Here is a 21,264-nt window from a genome sequence, read left to right as displayed (position 1 = left end):
GGTAAAAGCCCAGACAGTGAGAGACACAACACATCTGATGATAAAGGCTGGACAAAAGGTGGCACAGCTCTCATCTTGGCAGGTGAGCACATTTCATCTTTCTTGCAGAAATGCCACAGAAAGATGGTCGATTGATGGTTGGGATCAGAGATATTCATTTCCGCACCATTTGTGCATTTATTTCAGTACTGCCATTTTCCCCCAAACGATGCTTTTCCAGACTTCTTCTAGTTCTCATTTCTCAACAAGCATCGTAGACATAGGAAGCTGAAGTTCAGTGGAAGACAGCAACAAGAGGCTCTAGGCTTGTTTTACCACGCATTCCACAGGCATATTTAATTGAGTGGAAATAAGAAAGGCTGCAGGGACCATTGTTTTCTGAAAAACCATTTTCGGGCAGCAATCCAGGGAACAATCATACGGGAGTAGCCCCATTGAAACTAGCCCTTAATTCACCTCTGAATAAGTGTGCAAAGTACTGAGATTTTAGGGAGGTTATAAGATCAGAAAACAAGCAAAACGAAATGGATAACCGTGCATTTTAAAGAATTCTTTTTAAATCCAGAAGCAAAAGCAACCATTATAAAAGCATGAATGGTATATTTTTGTGCTTTCGTTTGTTTTTAGATTTGCAAGAACATTTGTCATGTCTGAGATGCCATAGTGAATAATCAGGGTAATGTTGGCCATCATTTTAAATGGTAAGTAACTTCTAATTCCAAGAGACTCCACAGATTTTTTTAAACACCAAAATCTAGTTCTTTTATTTCGAAAGCATTTATCATATATTTTTGTTCATTTTTGTTCATGCCTCTGCAACCAAGAATATCTGACTACCAGCATTATCTTTAAAAAAAGAGCAAAAAAATCTATTCTGATACTTGGACATTCCTGACAAGAAATTGTATCCATCTATTACATTTTAGATTTTGGTCTGAAACACAACCATTTCATCTTCCACTGTACAACTTTCTGACAGTTCTGTCTCAAAGGATTTCACTTTTTCTGATTAGCAAAATGGATACTCATGAGCTGATCAACAAACTACAAATACTGCAAATTTCTTTATATTTAAGTAAAAGGGGAAAAGGGGTTTTTCTTGTTTGTTTGTATTAGACATTCCACTCAGAATAACAGAATCACCCAAATCACAGAGTTGGAAGGGATCTTGGAATTCTTTTAGTCCAACCCCGACTATGGCAGGAAACCTATTCAAGAGAAAGGAATTACTTGATAATTATTTCTGAATATAAAATACGCTATAAATGTTATCCTGTAAAATAGCAGAGGCAATCAGTTTTGAATGTGGATTACATAAGATAGCATTTGACTTGTTCAGACAATGAATCAAATGTATTCCTGTCCCTTGGAACAAGAACCTTTGAAGATCGGACCAGGGCCCCATCTTGTCAGGATTATGTAGTCTGCAATACTCAAATGGAGGCATTCAGGAAGCTCAGAACAAGAACAGGAAGGTGATTGATTGACTTCTCCCTCTGGAGCTTTCTAGAAGCAAGCATTTCAGATATGTTCCTTGTGATCAGAAGTTTGTAAAAGTCGTAACTGTAGTCAATGGTAGCCCAAGTCTCCATGAATTTGTCTTTCAAAATATGTGGCCATTACATCTCATGGTCACAAATTTCACAGTAAGGTATACAATACTTCCTTGTATTGGTCCTGAATCTCTCCATATTTATTTGTAACAGAGGACTTCAAAATTTATTGTTGTGAAAAATGGCCAAAACCCTTTTTATCTTCATTTTCCATATCTTCCACTATTTTCTATCATGTGTCTCATGATTTGCTTTCTCTTCAAATTAAAAATAGTATATAATTATTTCTGTTTTGACTGCCTAATAATGCTGGTTAGGATTGTGTGTATGTGTTTTTTCCAGCTTTCCTTTGAAGTGCAGTGACCAAACTGAACACAGTGTTTCAAGAGCATTCTTATAGAAACTGTTGCGTCCTTGGCGGGAAAACAGACACGAGAAACAGCTGGAGTTCTCAGGTTCTTTTATTCAGCGTTCAGCTTACAGGAAGATGGCTTCAGCTCAGCCCAAACGCCTCACAGCCTCTTATATAGGCAACTCCCGGGTAAATGGGTTACTTTTCCCGCGCCAGCACCCGCGCATGCGCACGGCGCTGGCGACAGCCTGTCTGGTCCCGGGCAGCTTTGCACCTGCCCGGGACTGCCTGCAAACGCCCGAGCCGTTTGCAAGGCTCGGGACATAACACCCCTTTCCCCCGGGCTAAAACTACTATCAACATACAACATTTATTTTACACGACAATTTGCTCCCCAGTGTTCCCACTGTTTACTGGCTTTTGTCTTGCCAACAATGTTATGTAATCTTCTAGGTACTTAGGAGATTTCTTTGCTCTCTGTGACCTTCTTAGCTCTGGGTTACTGGCATAAGTCCCCTGACTGGAGGGAGGCGTGAGCCTGTTCTCTCTACTGTGCCCTGGTGTCTTCCAAGGACTGTGCCCCGATGCCTGGCCTGCTTGCTTGCCCACCGGGCTCGTCAGGCCAGGGCTTCTGTTGCTTTGTGACCTGGTTGTCCTACCTAGCTGTAGCCCCTCAGGCCCCTTGAAGTGATAGCCACTGCTGGGCGTCTCTGTAGAACCCCCTAGGTCAGTCCAAGACCTGTCAGGAGGCTGTCTATTCCCTGAACCCCATTCTGTGTTTGGGCTCGTGTGGGTTTCTGTACTCTCCCAAAACTCAGGTGTCCCCTGATTTGTGCTAGGGGTGTTGTAGTCGGGACTTGGTTCCTCGACTAGCTCTGTGTATGTTTGACCCCCTGTAGGATTTGGGGTAAGGTCAGGCCAACCTTGGGCATTGTGTGCCAGCTCTCTTGCGGGGAATGATTTGTTGGGATGCCCCCGGGTATCCTCCGTTGCTGGAGTGCTGTGTGCTGTGTGTGGAAAGTGAGTATGCCCCCGGGGTAACTCCCTGGCTGGAGTAGGCGTGAGTGCCTGTTGTGTGGGTAAGCTCCAAGACTTCCTTTTCGGAGCAATTGCAGAATCTTGGGACGAGCCGTTTGTGGCTCCCTCAGTGGCGATGGGCAGTAGCTCTTGCCCTTCCCTTTGCTCCAAAGGGTCCCCCTCCCCCCCTGGAAAAGACCCAGGAGTTTCAGCAGAAAAGTCCCGCCTAGAGCGGAGTTGGTCGATGTGCCGACGCAGGACACGACCGTTGTCCAGGGCAACCTCGTAGGAGAGAGGACCTGTGATCCTGGACACAGAAGCGGGGACCCATGTATGACCAGGCCCGTAATTGCGAGCCCAAACCGGGGCACCCACAAGTAGTTGTCTAGGTGCCCTAGGATGTGAGGTAGATGAAGGCAGTCTGTCCGGATGCAACCGGTCAAGTCTAGTAGTAAGTTGGCGCCCCCAACGAAGTTCAGCTGGACTTCTCCCTGTAGAAGTGGACGGTGTGGTGCGATAAGAAAGGAGAAAGTCAGCCAACCTGTGATGCCAGTCCCCGTAGGTGAGTCTCTTCAAGGCGTCCTTTGCGATGCGCACCATGCGTTCAGCCATACCGTTGGTGGATGGGTGAAAAGGCGCAGATGTGGCATGACGAATCAGGTTTGCCTGTAAGAAAGCTTGGAATTCGGAGGAGGTGAATTGAGGGCCGTTGTCAGACACAATGACATCTGGCAGCCCGTGTGCAGCAAAAATCCCCCTCAGTACCTGAATAGTCTTTGCAGTGGTGGTGGACGAGACAGGCACAACCTCAAGCCATTTTGAATGGCTGTCAACAAGGACCAAGAAGAACTGGCCCTGAAAGGGCCCAGCGTAGTCAATGTGCACCCTAGACCATGGGGACTGTGTTTCCTCCCATTTATGCACAGGAGCTTGGGGCATCTCTGGGCGAGATCGTTGGCACATGTGGCATGCGTGTACCTTAGCCTCAATATCTTTATCTAAAGCAGGCCACCACAAGTGGCTGCGTGCAAGAGCCTTCATGCGAACAATGCCAGGATGACCCTCGTGGAGGGATTCTAAGACCCTAGTCCTCATTGAGGTGGGAATGACAACTCTGTTTCCCCAAAGCAAACAACCCTGAGAAAGGGACAATTCGTTCCTTTTGGACCAGAAACTCTGAAACTCAGGACTAGGGCAGTGCTCAGGCCACCCGGACAGGACCCAGGAGCGGACACGTGAAAGTGTGTGATCTGTACCTGTTTCAGCGGTAACATCCCTGGCACTAAGAGGGAGCTCGGGCAAGGCTTGGATTGATAGAATGTTGACAGCTGGCGCGGGGTCAGCTTCTACTACTGGCAGAGGCAACCTACTGAGGCCATCAGCATGGCCCATTTCTTTCCCAGGCTTGTGGAGTAATGAAAAATCATATGCAGACAAAAAAATAGACCACCTAAGCATTCTAGGGAAATGATGTGGGGAGTCTGCTTACGTGTGGTAAACAGTCCCAGCAGAGGCTTATGGTCAGTGAAGACCGTGAAATGCCTGCCATATAGAAAATCGTGGAATTTTTTAATTCCAGCAACAACAGCCAGAGCCTCCCTGTCTATCTGAGCGTAGTTGCGCTCGGCAGAAGACAATGTTCTGGAGTAGTATGCAATAGGAACCTGAGTTCCATCAGACCTGAGGTGACTCAGGACAGCTCCAACCCCGTAGGGGGATGCATCACAAGCGATGCACACAGGAAGAGACTCGTTGAAATGTGCAAGAACACTGTTAGAAGTGAGCAAGGCCTTGACTTCTTTAAAGCAAGCCTCATGTGCTTGTGACCACAGCCACACAGCTTGTTTGTCTAGTAGCCTGTGAAGAGGCTCAGCTACACTAGCTTTATGTGGAAGAAAAGAATTGTAGAAATTCAGGAGGCCTAAGAAGGCCTGAAGTTCGGCCTTAGACTTTGGCCTGGGTGCTTCTAAAATAGCAGTTAGTTTGGATTCAGCAGGATGAATCCCAGCAGCATCAATTTTGAATCCCAGAAATTCAGTAGAAGGCACCCCAATCTTGCATTTGTCTTTTCTGAGCTTAAGGCCTGATTTCCTGAATCTTAACAGGACAGCCCTAAGCCTTTCAGCTAGAATGTGTGTGGAGTCTCCTGCAATCAAGACATCGTCAAAGTAGGGGCAGACCCCTGGTATACCTCGTAGTGTGTTTTCCATTACGCTTTTGGAAAATCCCAGGAGCGACATTCACTCCAAACTGCAGCCTTTTTACCTTAAAGGCTCCCCTGTGGGTCACAATAGTCTGAGCTATGGCAGCATCATTATCAACAGGCAGCTGTTGATATGCTTGAGCTAGGTCAAGCTTTGCAAAAACACGCCCCCCCTTGAGAGAGGCCAGGATGTGACTGACCACAGGAACAGGATAGGCATGTTGCTGCAATGCCTTATTGAGTGTGCATTTGTAATCAGCACAAATGCGAATGTCCCCATTTGCCTTTAGAGGCGTGACAATGGGGGTCTCCCATGGGCTGGAATCAACAGGTTCTAGGATTCCTTGTTGGATTAGTTTGTCTAATTCAGTGTCAATCTTACTTTTTAAAGCAAAAGGGACCCTTCTTGCTTTAATCCTAATGGGAGTGACAGTGGGGTCTAGCTTTAAGGACACAGGTGGTCCTTTGAATGTGCCCAGCTGGGGGCTGAAAACATCTGCAAATTCCTTGCAGACTTCCTGTAGGTCGAGTGTTTGTAAGCTGTTGAGTCCTGTGACGTGTATCCCCAGGGCCTCAAACCAATCGAGTCCTATGAGACTCGTTCTTTCACCCCCTACTACTAACAAGTCTAGTGGACCTTCAAAACTCTTGTATTGCACGTTAAGGGTGGCCTCCCCCTTAACACACACTCTTGAGTTCTGAAAATCAGTTAATACAATATCAGAAGGCCTTAACTTGGCCTTAGTCCCACTACTGGAACAAATCTTCCTAAATGTATGCAATGAAATGATGGAAAGGGCAGACCCTGTGTCTAGTTCCATAGATAATGGAACCCCTTGTAGCTTCACGTTGAGTGACAGCTTTTTCTTCATGGGCTTGTGTGTGCCTGTCCTACAAATGTTTCTACGCGAAGCGCAAAAACCTACCCTATTCTGGCTGGGGACTCTGGTACCCTTCAGGCGTTCTTCTTGAGGTTGTGCCTTTCGTCGGCCCAGACACACAGCTGCAATGTGCCCTTGTTTGCCGCATGCCCGGCAGGTAGCGGAGCGGAACTTGCAGTCGGTTCTCCTGTGGCGACCTCCACAGCCGATGCACTTGAGCGGAGCTGAAGAGCTTTCCTTCTGATTTTCTCCCTTCGCGGGGTGTAGACGGTCGACTTCTTCGTCCGGATCCTCCTCGGAGTTTCGTCGGACGTCTTCTTGGTGCACGGACGCACCCTCTGCACTGCTTCTGATCGGCCGCATGTTCTTGACGGCGCCGCCTGCTGCTTCTTCCGCGGTGGCTTCCCTTAAAGCGTCTTGGAAGGATAATTCTTCCTTAGCGAAAAGTCTCTGTTGTAGCTCTCGATGCCTCAACCCGCACACGAATCGGTCCCTCAGTCGTTCCTCGAGGTCCTTGAACTCGCAGGGCTTGGCGGCCTTCCGTAACGCGGCGATGTATTCCTTGGCTGACTCCCCGGACCGTTGATCCCTCTGCTCGAAGGTGTGGCGCCATGAGATAACGGACACCTTGGGGTGGAAGTGGTCCTTCAGCAGCTTCTTCAGGTCTGCGTAGCTTACAGACTCTACTGGAACAGGTGCTGCAAGGTTTTCTGCGATTTCGAAGGCGTCTTGGCCGCAAGCGCAAAGCAGGGTGGCAGCCTTCAAGCTATCTTCCCTCACTTGGTTTGCCTTGAAGTAGTTCTCCATTCTGGATACGTAGGACTCCCACCGCTCTGGATGTGAGACGTCGAATTCCGCAAGCCTTCCGATTTTCGCCATCTTCGGATCTTCAGGAGACGGGTCTATCAGCCAGCCTACCCCCGAATGCGCACTGGATTGGCGGGCAGCTGCTGAGTCAACACCGTTCCTCTTCCGCCGCTCAGGACTCCTTGGGTAAGCTTACACTTTTTCCTTTCCAGGTAGTGCAAGGCATCCCACCTTCGTCGCCAGTGTTGCGTCCTTGGCGGGAAAACAGACACGAGAAGCAGCTGGAGTTCTCAGTTCTTTTATTCAGCGTTCAGCTTACAGGAAGATGGCTTCAGCTCAGCCCAAACGCCTCACAGCCTCTTATATAGGCAACTCCCGGGTAAATGGGTTACTTTTCCCGCGCCAGCACCCGCGCATGCGCACGGCGCTGGCGACAGCCTGTCTGGTCCCGGGCAGCTTTGCACCTGCCCGGGACTGCCTGCAAACGCCCGAGCCGTTTGCAAGGCTCGGGACATAACAGAAACCATTACCATATTGACTATTTTTAATTTGCTTAATGATTCCAAGTATAGAATTTGAGCTATTGATCAGGATTCCAAAACCCATTTCCTGCCCAGTCACTGGAAAGTTTACACACATATGCACACAATAGGATTTGCTGAGTGGTAGTGCACCTGCTTTGTATGCAAAGGATTTCAGTCTCAGCAACTCAGTTTCACACAATTGCACGAAGCATTAAATTGGGTTGGTTTTATTTTACATAGGATGTTATATGAATGTAATCATTGTCCCTTATTTAAGCTAACTATGGCTTTCTCTGATGCATTATCCCAGCCATTTTAACACAGTTCTATATATAACTTTGCCAATGTTTTTTTTCCCTATGGCATAAATGGGGACTCAAACCTTTAAATATCGCTTGACCCAAGTTCTAATCAGCTCCACCCCACATCATTAAAGATAGTTGGAAGCCTAGAGAACCCCCAAATTCCTCATCTTTGGAATGTAATTAGACCAGTCGCAAAACCATTGGTGAAAATTGTTTTTGCTCTAATATAAAAAAATGTGCCTTGTGTAAAAGAAGTATTGTTTCTTTTTTGTTTTGTTCAACTGGAATCAAAATTGTAATTTAAGGACCCTAGCCTGGTTTGCATTTAAATAGGCTTTCCATCTTGTATGAGATGCTTAGTGGATCATGGAAGGAGTATGTCATGCAAACAAGAAAATCTAGTTATATAAACTACATAACCCAGTGCAGTTAGTTTCCTCGTGATGCACCCCTGCCATAGATGATTAGTCTTCTTTAGGGGATAAGACTATGATGTCTTCCTGCGACATATAACAAGCTTCTTCTTTTAGTAGACAAGTTTTTCTTGTGTCAGCATTAGAGAGATGGGCCTGCAGTGTTAGATTCCAAGTAAAGTTGCAACCATGTTGCTAATGTTAATTCCAATTTTGCTATTGCAAAGCTTATTGGATGGATAGAATTTAATATTACCAGGTCCTCATTGTATAAAATCATCAAAGGATTTGTGAATAAGTCTTGGGAATAAACAAGTCCTAATTGAAATTCTGTTAAAAATAAAGGGCAAAATGATAATGACTATGCAATGAACCAAATAATAATACTTCACTGTTTTCTAGTTTGCTTTTATAAAATTGAATATACTTTATATATATATGTATGATTTCCCATTTTCTTTTAAGAAAGTAGTATATACAGTATGAGTGACTAAACAGTCTTCCAGACAAGGTTCCCATGATATTGTTTAAATATTGAAAAAGAGGTACATTATATAATTGAGAACTAAGATCCTTTTGGCCTTATGGCCAGTTATGTCACTTTGGCAAGAGACATGACTATTGTATTACATTGGGGATTCATTCCGTATTACTGCATATACCCTGCTGTGTTTTACTACTGAAAACCTTGTAACTAGTGGTGGGATTCAGCTGGTTCGCACCGGTTCATCAAAACCGGTAGCTAATTTTTGCTGCATTCGGAGAACTGGCTGGCTTCCAGAAGTTCAGTCTAGGCCTCAGAGGCCTGGAGGAGACCTCCCAGGCCTAGAATGGCCCACTGGAAGTGCATGGATGCCACTTCCAGAAGCCTATTCTAGGCTTTGGAGGCCCATGCCTGTATCGAATAAGAGAACTGGTTGTTCAGGTATTTAAATGCCACCATTGTACGTAACATATTGTTCATTAATAACTTATGAGAACATCTATTGAAAATTAAAGTTCCTGAAGTTAACTGTGCTGGAATCACCTTATATATTTAGCCATAACAAAACTTGCTTGATGTTGGAATTTTGTGATGTGAGAGCAGTACTTTTATCACACGGTTTATAATACATTGTGTGAATATGGCCCACATATTGCCTTTAGAAGGTAATATTTCTGCATTCTATTCATTTTCTTACCACAGCTGGTAAGTTAGCTTGCTATGGGCTCATGAAATGTTTTCCTGTATCCCAGACAAATAAAAATAGAGAAAGAGAAAATTACAAGAGGATGGAATTTTTTTTAACTTCTGTATATTAGATCAAATTGCTCTGCTGGAGATATATTAAAGAATCAAAGAACAACTATTGTTCTTGATAAAGAATTTGTAATTGGGCCTGGATTCTAAGTTAAAGTGGAGGTTTTTATTTAGTTTTATTTTATTTTATTTATTTAGTATACTGCGTGAATCAATATTGCAATTTGTAAACCATAGTTTATAATTCTACATTTTTTGTGAATCAGAGAACCACATTGTGGTTTGTTTGAAATCATGGCTAGGCAAGTCATGGCTTTATGTGAGGTGTGAGACTAGCTTGCATAAATCAGAATTGTTTATGTTCATTCCACTATCATTAAAGTTTACTAATCTCTCTTTTCTCTTTCTTTCTTTGGGCATAATGATGGGACCCTTTTTTGCCAGTCTTGCTTTGCATCTGCCCTGTGCATTCGGTGTGGGCTTGTGTCCGTTCCTGTCCCGCCAGTTGTGTCTGCACTGAAGAGAAGAGTTGTGCCATTCTTTGTGACCGAACTGGCCTTGCACAGATCCCTAATGAGTTTCCTTGTGAAGCATATTCTATTAACTTGGATAAAAATAACATCAAATTCCTTGCTGAGAGGGCATTTGGTACCCTCCCAGCCCTAAAATCTCTCTCAATAAGCCATAACAACATATCCTTTATTACTCCTGGTGCTTTCAAAGGGCTTGCTAGCTTAATTGAGTTAAAAATGGCCCACAATGAATACATTCGTTATCTGCATACCAGGACTTTTATTTCTCTCCAGAGACTAGTTCGATTGGATTTAGCAGACTGCAATCTTTTCAACATTCCAGACAGGATTTTTATAGAACTTCCAGCTCTTCAAGAACTCTTCTTCTTTCAGAATAACTTCCGAAGGATCCCAGGAGCTATAAGAGGGATGGAGAATTTAACCCATGTTTATTTGGAGAAAAACAAGATAGAAGCAGTAGCATATAATTCACTTCTGGGCCTGATCCGGTTGAAATATCTCAATCTGCAAGTCAACAGAATAAATGTCATTCATAATAGAGCTTTTCAGGATTGCCAGAAACTGGAGTATCTTTATTTAAATGACAACTTTATCAGTGACCTCCCTGATAATTCCTTTGATGGTCTGCGGCATCTAAAGATGCTTAATCTTGGTGGTAACTTTTTCAAAATTGTCTCTAATACTTGGTTCCAGGATCAATCTGAACTGGAAGTTTTGTATTTGGATAGAAACTGGATCAGTTATATTGAGGAAGGTGCTTTTGAAAACCTCACAAGTTTAGTATATTTGCACTTGAACAGTAACAATTTAACTACGTTGCCTTTCTTAGTCTTTCAACCAGTCTATCTCCTAGGAAGACTCTACCTTTTCCGGAACCCCTGGGAATGCGATTGCAAGATTGAGTGGCTGAAAGAGTGGATGGAGAATTATGGACTTGTGAGAGATATTCCTTGCACTTCCCCATCTTCAGTAGTTGGCCTTGACTTAATTGATGTTATTTTTGAGAAGACAGATGAAGGTTTATGTCTTGACCCAGAAGAATTAAACATCTCATCTTCTACCCCTCTTCCCATGCAAGAACTACAGTCAACTACAGAGAATAAATTCAACAGTCTTATCTCAAAATTTCTACTCCAGAAGGGACTTTCAGAGGAGGCGGTAAACACCACAGAAGGTTTCAGCAACACTACTCTGTTAGATGACTTGATTAATAAAGCATCTTTAGGACAAGGAGAATGTAATACAAAACAAATATATTTTAATATTTGGGTATTCTTTGTATCTCAAGTGTTATGGACCATATAGCCCAAAATTCTTTAAAATTAATTTGACTGTTTTTCTACTCAAACAATGGACCAAAAGAAGAAAATTGTGATATCAATACTATATTTAGAACTAAATTTAAAAATATCTTCTGGGCCCATATTTTAAAATAGATTCATATTCATAGCAATGACAGTTATTTCACATAGTTAAGAAATTAAAATGAGAGAAAACTGGAAGGTAATAAAGCCAGTTGTGTTTATTAAGGAAGTTCTGCAAAACACATCACAGGTTTCAGCAATATTACTCAGATATGGAAACAGTACTATAGTATTTAGAGGTTCTGAATGAAATGGAAGCCAAAAGAGGAGTAACTTCCCCTAGGTTTCAGAGACATTTGGTACCAGTTGTGGGAAATGATATATTGATTTAGATCAAACAATGTCAAATTCTCAGTTTCATTTTGTCATTTTAACTCTGCTTAAGAGGGAGGTTTGAACCCTGCAGTTAGGGCTGGAGGGCAATTTACTTCTTAATAAAAAAAACTGATATTCATAGGGATTGATACTAATAGAAGACACTATTTGTAGCTCAGGGTTGAATTGTTGATATGCTGAAGGATGGAAGATGTAACCTAGTTGGATAATGAAACATCTCCACGAAACAACCAAGCTCAGTGAACACCAAGGACCCTCCAATAGGGATTGATACAGTAGTTGTTGTCCAGTTTGTGACTGACTTAAGCAGGTCCTCATATTTTTTTCTATGAAAACTGCCAAAAGTATCTCTGTAATGCTTTAAAATAAGGAGCAAACTTATGCACTTACATTGTCTGTGTTACACTCTAGATCTCAGAAACTGAAAGGCATAATAAACAAACTACAAGCTCACTCATGTCCATTTGACTTTTCTTTGCCTGTGGGTGGTTTAGTATGAAGTATTGAATAAAGAGCTGTGGCTATATAGAACAGCGGCATATATCAAGTATAAATATTATTTTAATAAAAGCTTTAATTTTTTATTGTTGCTCATGGTTTCACATTTTGTAGCTGTTTATGTAGCAATGCTCAAAAAAGGAATCAATATATGTAGCATACAATGAGGTTTAAGCATCACTCCCCTTCTATAGAACATAATTACATTGGTGCTTCCAATGGCCCCCAACCTTACTGGAGTTTAGGAAAGGTTGAAAATATGTTTGTTCTAGTGAGCTTTGGAGGTGGAGATGTTGTAAGGTTTTTCTTTCTTGTTTGTTCAGATTTTTTATTAGTATGTCCTGGTATGTAAAACCATAGAACTCAAAGAGGGTGTACTTTCTTTTTCACACAACTGTATGTATAATTAATGTAAGAACTGAAATTTATTTATTAAAATTTATAAATTGTCCCACTCCCACAGGACTCCGGGCGGCTAACAATAAAAACACAATATAACTTAACAAGACAAACAATACAGTAACATTCATCCAGGGGTCAGATTTTATAAACCCCAGGCCTGCCGGAAAAGCCAGGTCTTAAGCAGCTTGCGGAAAACCAACAGGGTGGGAGCGGTCCTAATCTCCGGGGGGAGCTGGTTCTAAGACGTGGGTGCCATCACAGAGAAAGCCCTCCCCCGCTTGGCCGATGGGACCTGAAGGAGGCCCAGCCTGTGGGATCTAACTGGACGAAGGGAACTATGAGGTAGTAGGCGGTCTCACAAATAGCCTGGCCCTGGGCCATATAGAGCTTTAAAGATAATAACCAACACCTTGAATTGGACCCGGAGACCAATAGGCAACCGAGGTGGCGCAGCAGTTAGAGTGCAGTACTGCAGGCCACTTTAGCTGACTGTGTTCAGCAGGTCAGCGGTTCAAATCTCACCGGCTCAAGTTGACTCAGCCTTCCATCCTTCCGGGGTAGGTAAAATGAGGACCCAGATTGTTGGGGGCAATGTAAATATACATTGCTTACTGGTGTACACTGCTTAGAGAGTGCTTGCACTTAAAGCGGTATATAAGTCTCATAAATAAATAAATAAATAAATAAACCAGTGCAGCTTGCGGAGGATAGGTGTAACGTGGGTGTACCGAGGAACACCCGCTATCACTCGCACAGCTGCATTCTGGACCAACTGTAGTCTCCGAATACTTTTCAAGGGTAACCCCATGTAGAGCGCGTTGCAGAGTCCAGGTGTGAGGTGACAAGGGCATGAGTGACTGTAAGGAGAGCCTCCCGGTCCAGGTAGGGTCGCAACTGGTGCAACAGACGAACTTGTGCAAAGCTCCTCCCAGCCACAGCCGTCAAATGATGTTCCAATTTCAGATGTGGATCAAGGAGGACACCCAAGTTACGAACCCGCTCCGAAGGGGGTATATTTTCCCCTGCTAGAGTCAACACTGGATAGTTAACATGATCCTTGGGAGGCAACATCCAAAGCCACTCGGTCTTGTCAGGATTGAGCCTGAGTCTGTTAACCTCCATCCAGACCCTCACGGCTTCAAGGCAATGGCCCATCACATCAGCTGCTTCACTGAGAGAGCTCGGGAAAGAGATATATAGCTGGGTATCATCAGCATACTGATGAAACCTCACCCCGTGCTGTCTGATGATCTCACCCAGCAGCTTCATGTAAATGTTAAATAGGAGGGGAGAGAGGACCGACCCCTGCGGCACCCCGCATTCAAGGGGCCTCGGGGTTGACCTCTGTCCCCCCACCAGTACCGATTGCGACCGGCCAGAGAGGTAGGAGAACCACCGTAGAACGGTTCCTCCCACTCCCACCCCTCCAAGTCGTCGCAAAAGGATACCATGATCGATGGTATCAAAAGCCGCTGAGAGGTCAAGTAGCACCAAGACAGAGGAATAACCCCTGTCTTGGGCCTGCCAGAGATCATCCATCAGCGCAACCAAAGCAGTTTCTGTGCTGAAGCCGGGCCTGAAGCCAGATTGAAAAGGGTCTAGGTAATCCGCTTCATCCAGAGACCGTCGGAGCTGGAGCACCACCACTCTCTCTACAACCTTCCCCAAAAAGGGGAGATTGGAGATTGGACGGAAGTTATTTAAATCAGCCGGGTCCAAGAACTGAAAAGTGACTTAAAACAGAGCCTCAACTATGGATGTCTGATGTGCAGATGAGGCATTTCTACATGGTAGGCAGGTAGGATGCAGTTCATACTGACACTTATCTAATTGAAATGCATATTTCAAACAGGGATACCTCAAATTTTTGTTTAGTTTTTCTGACCACCAATCATTGTGAAAAATAATGGTCAAACACTACTTGCATTTGGAGCATTCTTTGTTACTTTGCATTTCTATTTCCTTTTTAATCCCTAATTCTCTTTTTGCCTGCCTGAAATTGAGCGTTATCTACTGTATCTTTCATGTCTTCCAAAATTGACTAAATAAGTATGGGGCAGGAAGGAAGAGAAATGTGCTTGGTTGAATTCAGATTATCCAAGATCTAGCACGATTTCTAAATAACTGAAGAATAATGACCTAATTCCTCCTTAAACAGCAGTACAGTGAGTGGAGATATTTTTCTAAATAACATGATCCTCCTGACCTAGCTGAAACTAGACCTGAACTCCCTCCTCCCCCTCCCCCCCAAAGTTTTTCCACCTGGAAAGCCTTATCCATGAGAGCCTTCCCTAGCAGCCCCCTTCCAAGTGGAAATATTGCCAAAGCCATGCTCTTGAGTGGCAGAAACTGTAGCCGGTGTCTATTTGTTTCACTTCCAGCAGTGAAAAAATCTGATGAGCTTCATAGATGTGCCTTTGCCTCTCAACACAGGCTGTTCCTTAGAGATTGTAAATGCCAAGCCGTGCTCCCATTTCATCAGCTGCCATTCAAATTCTTTCTGCACCCTCTAAACCATGTGCTGCTTCCCCATATGTACTCCAAATAGATCTTTCCCCCCACTATTGTCAGAAACATTACCATTAACACAAATTTTGCTAGTTTCTCCTCGAGTCTACTTTCCAGCTTTGGAAGTGGATCTTGAAATGATTGACCATGATTTCTTACTGGCTTCCCCTTTGATTCGATTTGTAGGAAGCTGTCAAAGAACATAAAAAAATTGTGATCATGTGATCATAGCTCACTGCAACATCATAATTGTTAGCTGATTACCAAGCACTGGATCACAATAATATGATGGCAGGGATACTGTGATGGCGAGAACAGGACAAGACTGCCACTTATTCAGTGCTGTCTTAAGTTTGAATGTTTGGTGAACAAGTGGTTATTAAAGGAGGACCACCTATAGTCTGACACCAGCATCTACAGCTACTGAAAATGTTGTAAGAAACCTGCTCCTTCAAACTCAAGCTGCCAAAATTGCCATCCTCCAGCTTCTAGTTAGCTCATTATGCTTTCCATCCCACCCATCTCCTGTAGAAACACTTGGACTTTCTATAGCAGTACCAATAGGAGAGCCACTCCTTGGGCTCTTCTCAATTTCCATTAACGAATGATGTTGCAGAACTTGCTGGCAAACATACTGAGAAGAAGGCAATTCAGGAGTCTGTCATTACCCACCTCAAGTAATTCAACTGGAGTATGGTCCAATTCTACTAATCTAAGCCCTTCAGTTTTTGAAAACAAGCTAGCTATAAACTCTAGCTTTTCCTCTGATCTCACTAGACATGTTCCAGTATCATAGTCTGCTAAATGACACTTGCCCTTCCAGTAGCCCCTTCAGCTAATCTTTCTGAATGGCAGATTATATCTGGGGACTCAGTTTTTCTTTCATCCCTAGAGTGATTTTTTTTTTGCTCTAGGAAATATGGAAGCTCAGTTCCCATAAAATTAAACAACTCTACAGCTATTTCCTTGAGAATGACACCTGACCTGAGGATGGCATACTCATGGGGCATGAACACACTTATTTCTTCCAAAGTGTTTGCAGTTGTGTCACCCTTTACTCCCACTTTTCCTTAATATGTTCTCTTTGGCCACTGAGTTAAAAAGTATATTGTTAACCTTACTACTAATCAATATACAGTATATATATCTTCCATCCTGGAGGCCTATTTCACAAATCAGCAGAATTTGGGACAGTTGTGAAGATTGGCTGTTAGAATTGACAGTGCAAAACCAAGCTGCTCCTGCACCTTGGGGTGTGAAAACGGGCTGCTGCTGTGCTGCAGGGCACAAAAGTGGGTGCTGCTGTGCCACAGGGTGCAGAAACAGGGTGCTGTGCCACGCAAGAATGAATATTATGTGGGCACTAGCCCCACCCATAATACTGAATATTATGTGGGCACTAGCCCCACCCATTTGCATCACACGCGGCCCTGGGCTTGCGCACATGCATGTAAAATGCTTCCCCCTCCCTTTCTCTCTGGTCCGCCAACCGAGAAAAGTTGGTGACCTCTGATTTAAATGATGATTAAATTAACCAGCGGAAAAATCTGCCTTTATTATAACCTTGCTAGCTATAAGCACCTTATTGATTCTTATAAGGCAACAAATAAACTAAACTTGCTGTTCACTTGTCACTAACAGCCATTTTCCTTTTTAATTACCTAAAACAATAAATGCAAAACGATGATAAAATCCATGCTTTTAACATACTTTATAGAAATTTCAGCAGATGGTTACAAGCTGTAAGAGGGAGGAGGGGAAATCATTGATGAATTTCATAAGATTCCTCAAGTTTCCTGCAGATTGCAGCCAGGCCCCTCAGGTTTACAATAGGCCCCCTGAAATAAGGGCAATCATAATAAGCCTCTTAAATCCAATTGTTTCAATGGATCTATAAAGTTTACTTTTTAAAAATCTCATCTTATAAAGGTCCCTAAAGACATTTCTCATAGTATGGGTGCTGTGGTACGTCTTTTTTTGAATGCTAAATTCATTCTGAGATAAGGAATTGTACATGGTATTCCAAATACAGTTACATAACAGATTTATGTAAAGGTGTTTATATAACTTTTGTTTTCATTTCTTCTCCTAAAAACCCACTTCTTTCTCTTTGCTGCTCCAACATTAAAAACCAAAATACAGCAAGCAAAACAAAATAAAATCAGCTAAGGAAGATGAGAAACTTAAGATCATTTTGGAGCTGAATCGGCATAGCACCATTTTCCTAATGAAGTTCTTGTTACAGTAATGATTTGTCTACCAGAATAAAGCATGAATAGCTGTACAAAACTTGCCAGTTTTTTTTGCTCCATGAAGTAAAACAGATTTCTCCTATCTGGCATCCTGCCGATATATTTATTAAATTTATATGCTGCCCATCTTGCCAATTGAGGCAACCCTGCATGGCTTACAATGTAAGTGTCTCAGGTTACAAGTCCCATAATCCCCTATCAGAAAGGCAAATAGAGGTGGACCAAACAGGAAACACAATCAGATGAGCCAATTCTACTTTATTGTAAGGTGACATGAACAGAATATTGCAAATTTGAAAGAACAATTCCCTCTCTGTCTGCTTTACATCCTGAGAAATTAGGGGGTTGTCTTCTGAGTCTCTTGCCTCACCCACTGTCCAGCTGTGGAGCATGGTCTTACAGACTTTCCTAGGCAGCATCTTTGGGCCCAGCTTCCCAAGGAAACTCCCACATACCATCATTACAATAGTTGACGAATATATTTTTCACTCGGGTGCTGGCACTCAGATAAAGATTAGCCCAGCGCAGTCATGGCTGTCCCATATTTCAAAAATAAAAATGATCAGTCACATAATCTGCTAAAATAGCTAGTTGCACTCTGTGAAGATATGAACATCTTAGGGTTTTGAACTAGAAACACAAGTAGAGCTCTGAACAAAAGTAATGCAATTCTGTTCTTTTCATTCAAAGCATTCTGGTACATTTTTACTGGTCAAAAATGATTCACTGCTTGTGTTGTAAATACACAAGATATAAATTTAAAATATTCAACATTTCTTTTAGCACCAAGGATACTTTATAGCCTTCTCCATTTTCCCCAAGAAATACACAAAAGCTTATTTACGATCATTTTCAAGAGGCCAATTATAAACATTAATGACTGAATCAAAATAGTGAAAAATTCAATAACCCAATAACCAACTATTCCTATTTCTTTTCTTAAGAATGATTTCTCTGGACAAATACTTTTTCTCTGTGAGGTATATTAAATTTTATTAGATATAGATGTAAATTTTAATATTTCTTATTCACACTGAAAACATCAGATATCTGGTATATTACCAATCAGAAGACTTATTCATGTTAAACCAGTGTTTCTCAACCTTGACAATTTTAAGGCATGTGGACTTCAACTTCCAGAATTCCACAGCCAGCATTGCTGGCTGTGGAATTCTGGAAGTTGAAGTCCACATGCCTTAAAATTGTCAAGGTTGAGAAACACTGTGTTAAACCAATCTACCAATTTCCTCTCTCTTCTCTGACTTCCTTTTAAAAAGCCAGTGTTAAATCAACTTATTTCTAGACATCTTATCCAGAGGGTGAACTTAGAACTGTGCATATGCTCTGTGTATGTTACAGAAAATATATGATTTCACAGTTCAGTTAACAACTCTCACTCAGTATGACCAGAAAAAGGCTGTCAATCTGAAAATAGGGCAGCACTCGTATCAAGCATTAAATGTTTTCATGCATGAACCTCACTGCTTTTCTGAACTCTTTCCAGGCAATTATCTTATCCTCACAGTAATAAAGCAGAACTTTGACATTGAGGAGCTTATTGCGTTGAGCACATTATGTAACTTCTGTTTAGGAGGGACATGATCCACTCCTCTACAGGATTTTACTTGGAAATGAAGTTGCTATCTGAGATGTACAGGGGACAAGGAAGGTTCAGCAAACATGGTTAAATGGGGAGGGGGTCCCACTGCCTTTTGCTTCAAATGGACACATTTGAATTTTTGAAGTTGTGTTGTGGGCATTCTCCCATATCTGGTGATAGATTATGCCTGAGGCTGTTTTCCTCTGCAGTCTGCACACTTTTCATTTTTTAAAAACTAAAATAATTTAAAAACAGAATAAAGTAGGAGGAGCTTAAAGAGGCCTTTTTCTACTGCAATTTATTTTGTATGACAATCCCTGTCTCCTTCATATCTCTATTTTACTTACCGTAACATAAGTATCTCTTCAAGTTTTCTTTTGCTCCCCTTGATTCATTTGTTGTAAACTTGCTTCCCAGTACAGGTATGTTATTTTTAGAAAGGGTTTTTGTGTTCTCGTTGATCCCTATTAATTAATTAATTAATTAAACTTATATGCTGTCCATCTTGCTGGAGGTGATGGCTTACAGACATACAGTTAAAATATACTATGAAACATTAAAACAATAAATGAGGATCTTAAATTTAAAATTCAGGTAAAATAAAACTGACCTCAGTGGAGAGGAGAGCAAAATGTGCATAAGGAGGGAGGTTATTTACTCCACCAGTCATCTCCAAAATGCCACACTGCCATTGGCCCAGGCTACTTGGCACAGCTATGTCTTCAAGGCCTTTTGGAAAGCTGAAAGGGCAGGTACAGATCTCACCTCAGGGGACATGATGTTCCACAGGAGAGAGCCACAGCAGAAAAAGCTCTTCTTCCAGACCTCACTGGCCAAAATTCTTTAGCCAACAGAGTCTGCAGCATCCCTTTCTGGTGGCATGGATGGATGGGCTAGTCCCATAGCTGGTTCCTCAGATAACCTGGACCCATGCCATGAAGGGTTTTAAAAGTTATAAGAGCTAATCAGTGCAGCTCATGGAACAGCGGTGTAACATGGGTCACCCTAGGGGCCCTAAAAACTGCCTGCCCAGCTGTGTTCTGCACCAGCTGAAGCTTCCATATACTCTTCAAAGATAGCTCTATGTAGAATGAATTGCAGTAGTCCAGGCATGAGATGACTGAGTGCAGGGACTCCTGATCTAGGAAAGGGTGCAACTGGCATATGATCCAAAATTTGTGCAAAGGCTATCCTAGCCACAATTGCTACCTGCTCATTGAGCAGGAGTCACGAGTCCAGGACAACCCCCATATTATGGACTGGATCTATTTGGAGCAGTACAACCCCATCCAGAATTAAAGATATTAAAGTTCCGGAGCCAGAAGCTCCATACACTGAAGGCCACTTGGTCCTACCAGGGTTCAGTCAAAATTTCTTGTCTCCCATCCAGACCTCTGCAGCCTCCAGGCACCATGAGAGGGCAGCAACAGCATCATTTGGGTGACCCGGGATGGAGTATCATCAGTGTACTGAAGTTACCTCATCCCATGGCAATTTCCAATCAAGACAGAAACTTGCCCCTGAAGAGTACACAAGTAAGATGAAGAAACAGAAACTAGGCTTTGTTCTTCATTTTTTTTTTTAAAGTTTTCTTATGAACTTTAAATATTTGAAATCTTTTAAAAATCATTATAATGAAGAATGCTTTTTTTGCAGATGAGTTTGTCAAGTGTACCTACAGAGGTGCAGAACTCTGGTAGGACAGATGACAATAAGTAAAATGTGGGAAATAAAACATGGCTTTGTGTCAGTAAGGGAGCATTCAGGTCAAATTTTGTTCTTCAGTAGGACATGAAAGATATCTACGAAAGTAAGGTCGTTAACGCACACAATAATAAACAGAATACTTTGTAAATGGTTCAAAATTGAGCAAGGAATAAGAAAAAGAATACGTGTATATTTTATTTATGCGCAGAGGATAATGCTAAGAATTCAAATCATTTGCAGAAAAACTAAGAGTTTATGTCAAGCAAGAATGGTCAATGAAAATAGATGTCTGATCATGCTGAAGTGCTTTTTTCATATAATGTGAATTAAGATAGAATTGCAAATAAAAAATATGGAGTAAATAGGCCAATACAAGAAGGAAAACTAAGAAAATCTCAGATAAATGGAGCTTATGGGACAATGAAAAAGAGATTAATAAGAAGTTTAAAGAACAAAAGGCAGCGTAGGAATTAGTATATGAATGTCATGGTAGCACAGATGATTTATAAGAACAGAATACAGAGATATAGTTGGTGTAAGATAAGATCTAGACTTCCTTTTCTTATATATTCTGCCTTTAATTTTTTGCTTATACTTTATTATACATAACACAGCATAGCCTATGATGTATGTATGTATGCATAGGATCCAGGAGACATTTGATGGCATACTTCAAAATGTAGCTATCTTCAATAACTGATATACTAAAAATGCATGATGATGATGATGATAATACACAATAGCTTGGAGGGCTAACCATGCTATTAGA

At 42.3% G+C, this 21,264-nt stretch overlaps 1 protein-coding gene across 2 annotated transcripts; it reads left to right on the top strand.

The window, feature by feature from the left end:
- On the top strand, positions 1-11,965 carry NYX (nyctalopin). Of its 2 annotated transcripts, XM_039334838.1 has the most exons (3): positions 1-82; positions 628-701; positions 9,740-11,965. In XM_039334838.1, the coding sequence occupies exons 2-3, from the start codon at positions 680-682 to the stop codon at positions 11,131-11,133; spliced, it is 1,416 nt and encodes a 471-aa protein (XP_039190772.1). In that variant the 5' UTR covers positions 1-82; positions 628-679; the 3' UTR covers positions 11,134-11,965. The 2 variants fall into 2 exon arrangements, with proteins under 2 accessions (XP_039190772.1, XP_039190771.1); XM_039334837.1 differs by lacking the exons at positions 1-82; positions 628-701 and adding an exon at positions 7,392-8,980.
- The last annotated feature ends 9,299 nt before the right edge of the window (positions 11,966-21,264 follow it).

Source organism: Crotalus tigris, unplaced genomic scaffold (assembly GCF_016545835.1).
Source record: "Crotalus tigris isolate CLP2741 ecotype Arizona unplaced genomic scaffold, ASM1654583v1 scf7180000017637.401561, whole genome shotgun sequence".
In the NCBI taxonomy this organism is placed as follows: domain Eukaryota; kingdom Metazoa; phylum Chordata; class Lepidosauria; order Squamata; family Viperidae; genus Crotalus; species Crotalus tigris.
The sequence above is the reverse complement of the archived record's forward strand: the minus strand, read 5'-3'. Positions and strand labels throughout refer to the sequence as shown.

What these genes read in the sequence shown, in the direction of transcription:
- NYX (XM_039334837.1), top strand. Translation starts at nt 8,908, where the DNA reads ATGCCACTTCCAGAAGCCTATTCTAGGCTTTGGAGGCCCATGCCTGTA. An exon ending in TAAGAGAACTGGTTGTTCAG is followed by an intron (nt 8,981 to 9,739) that starts GTATTTAAATGC and finishes CTTTTTTGCCAG; the next exon opens with TCTTGCTTTGCATCTGCCCT.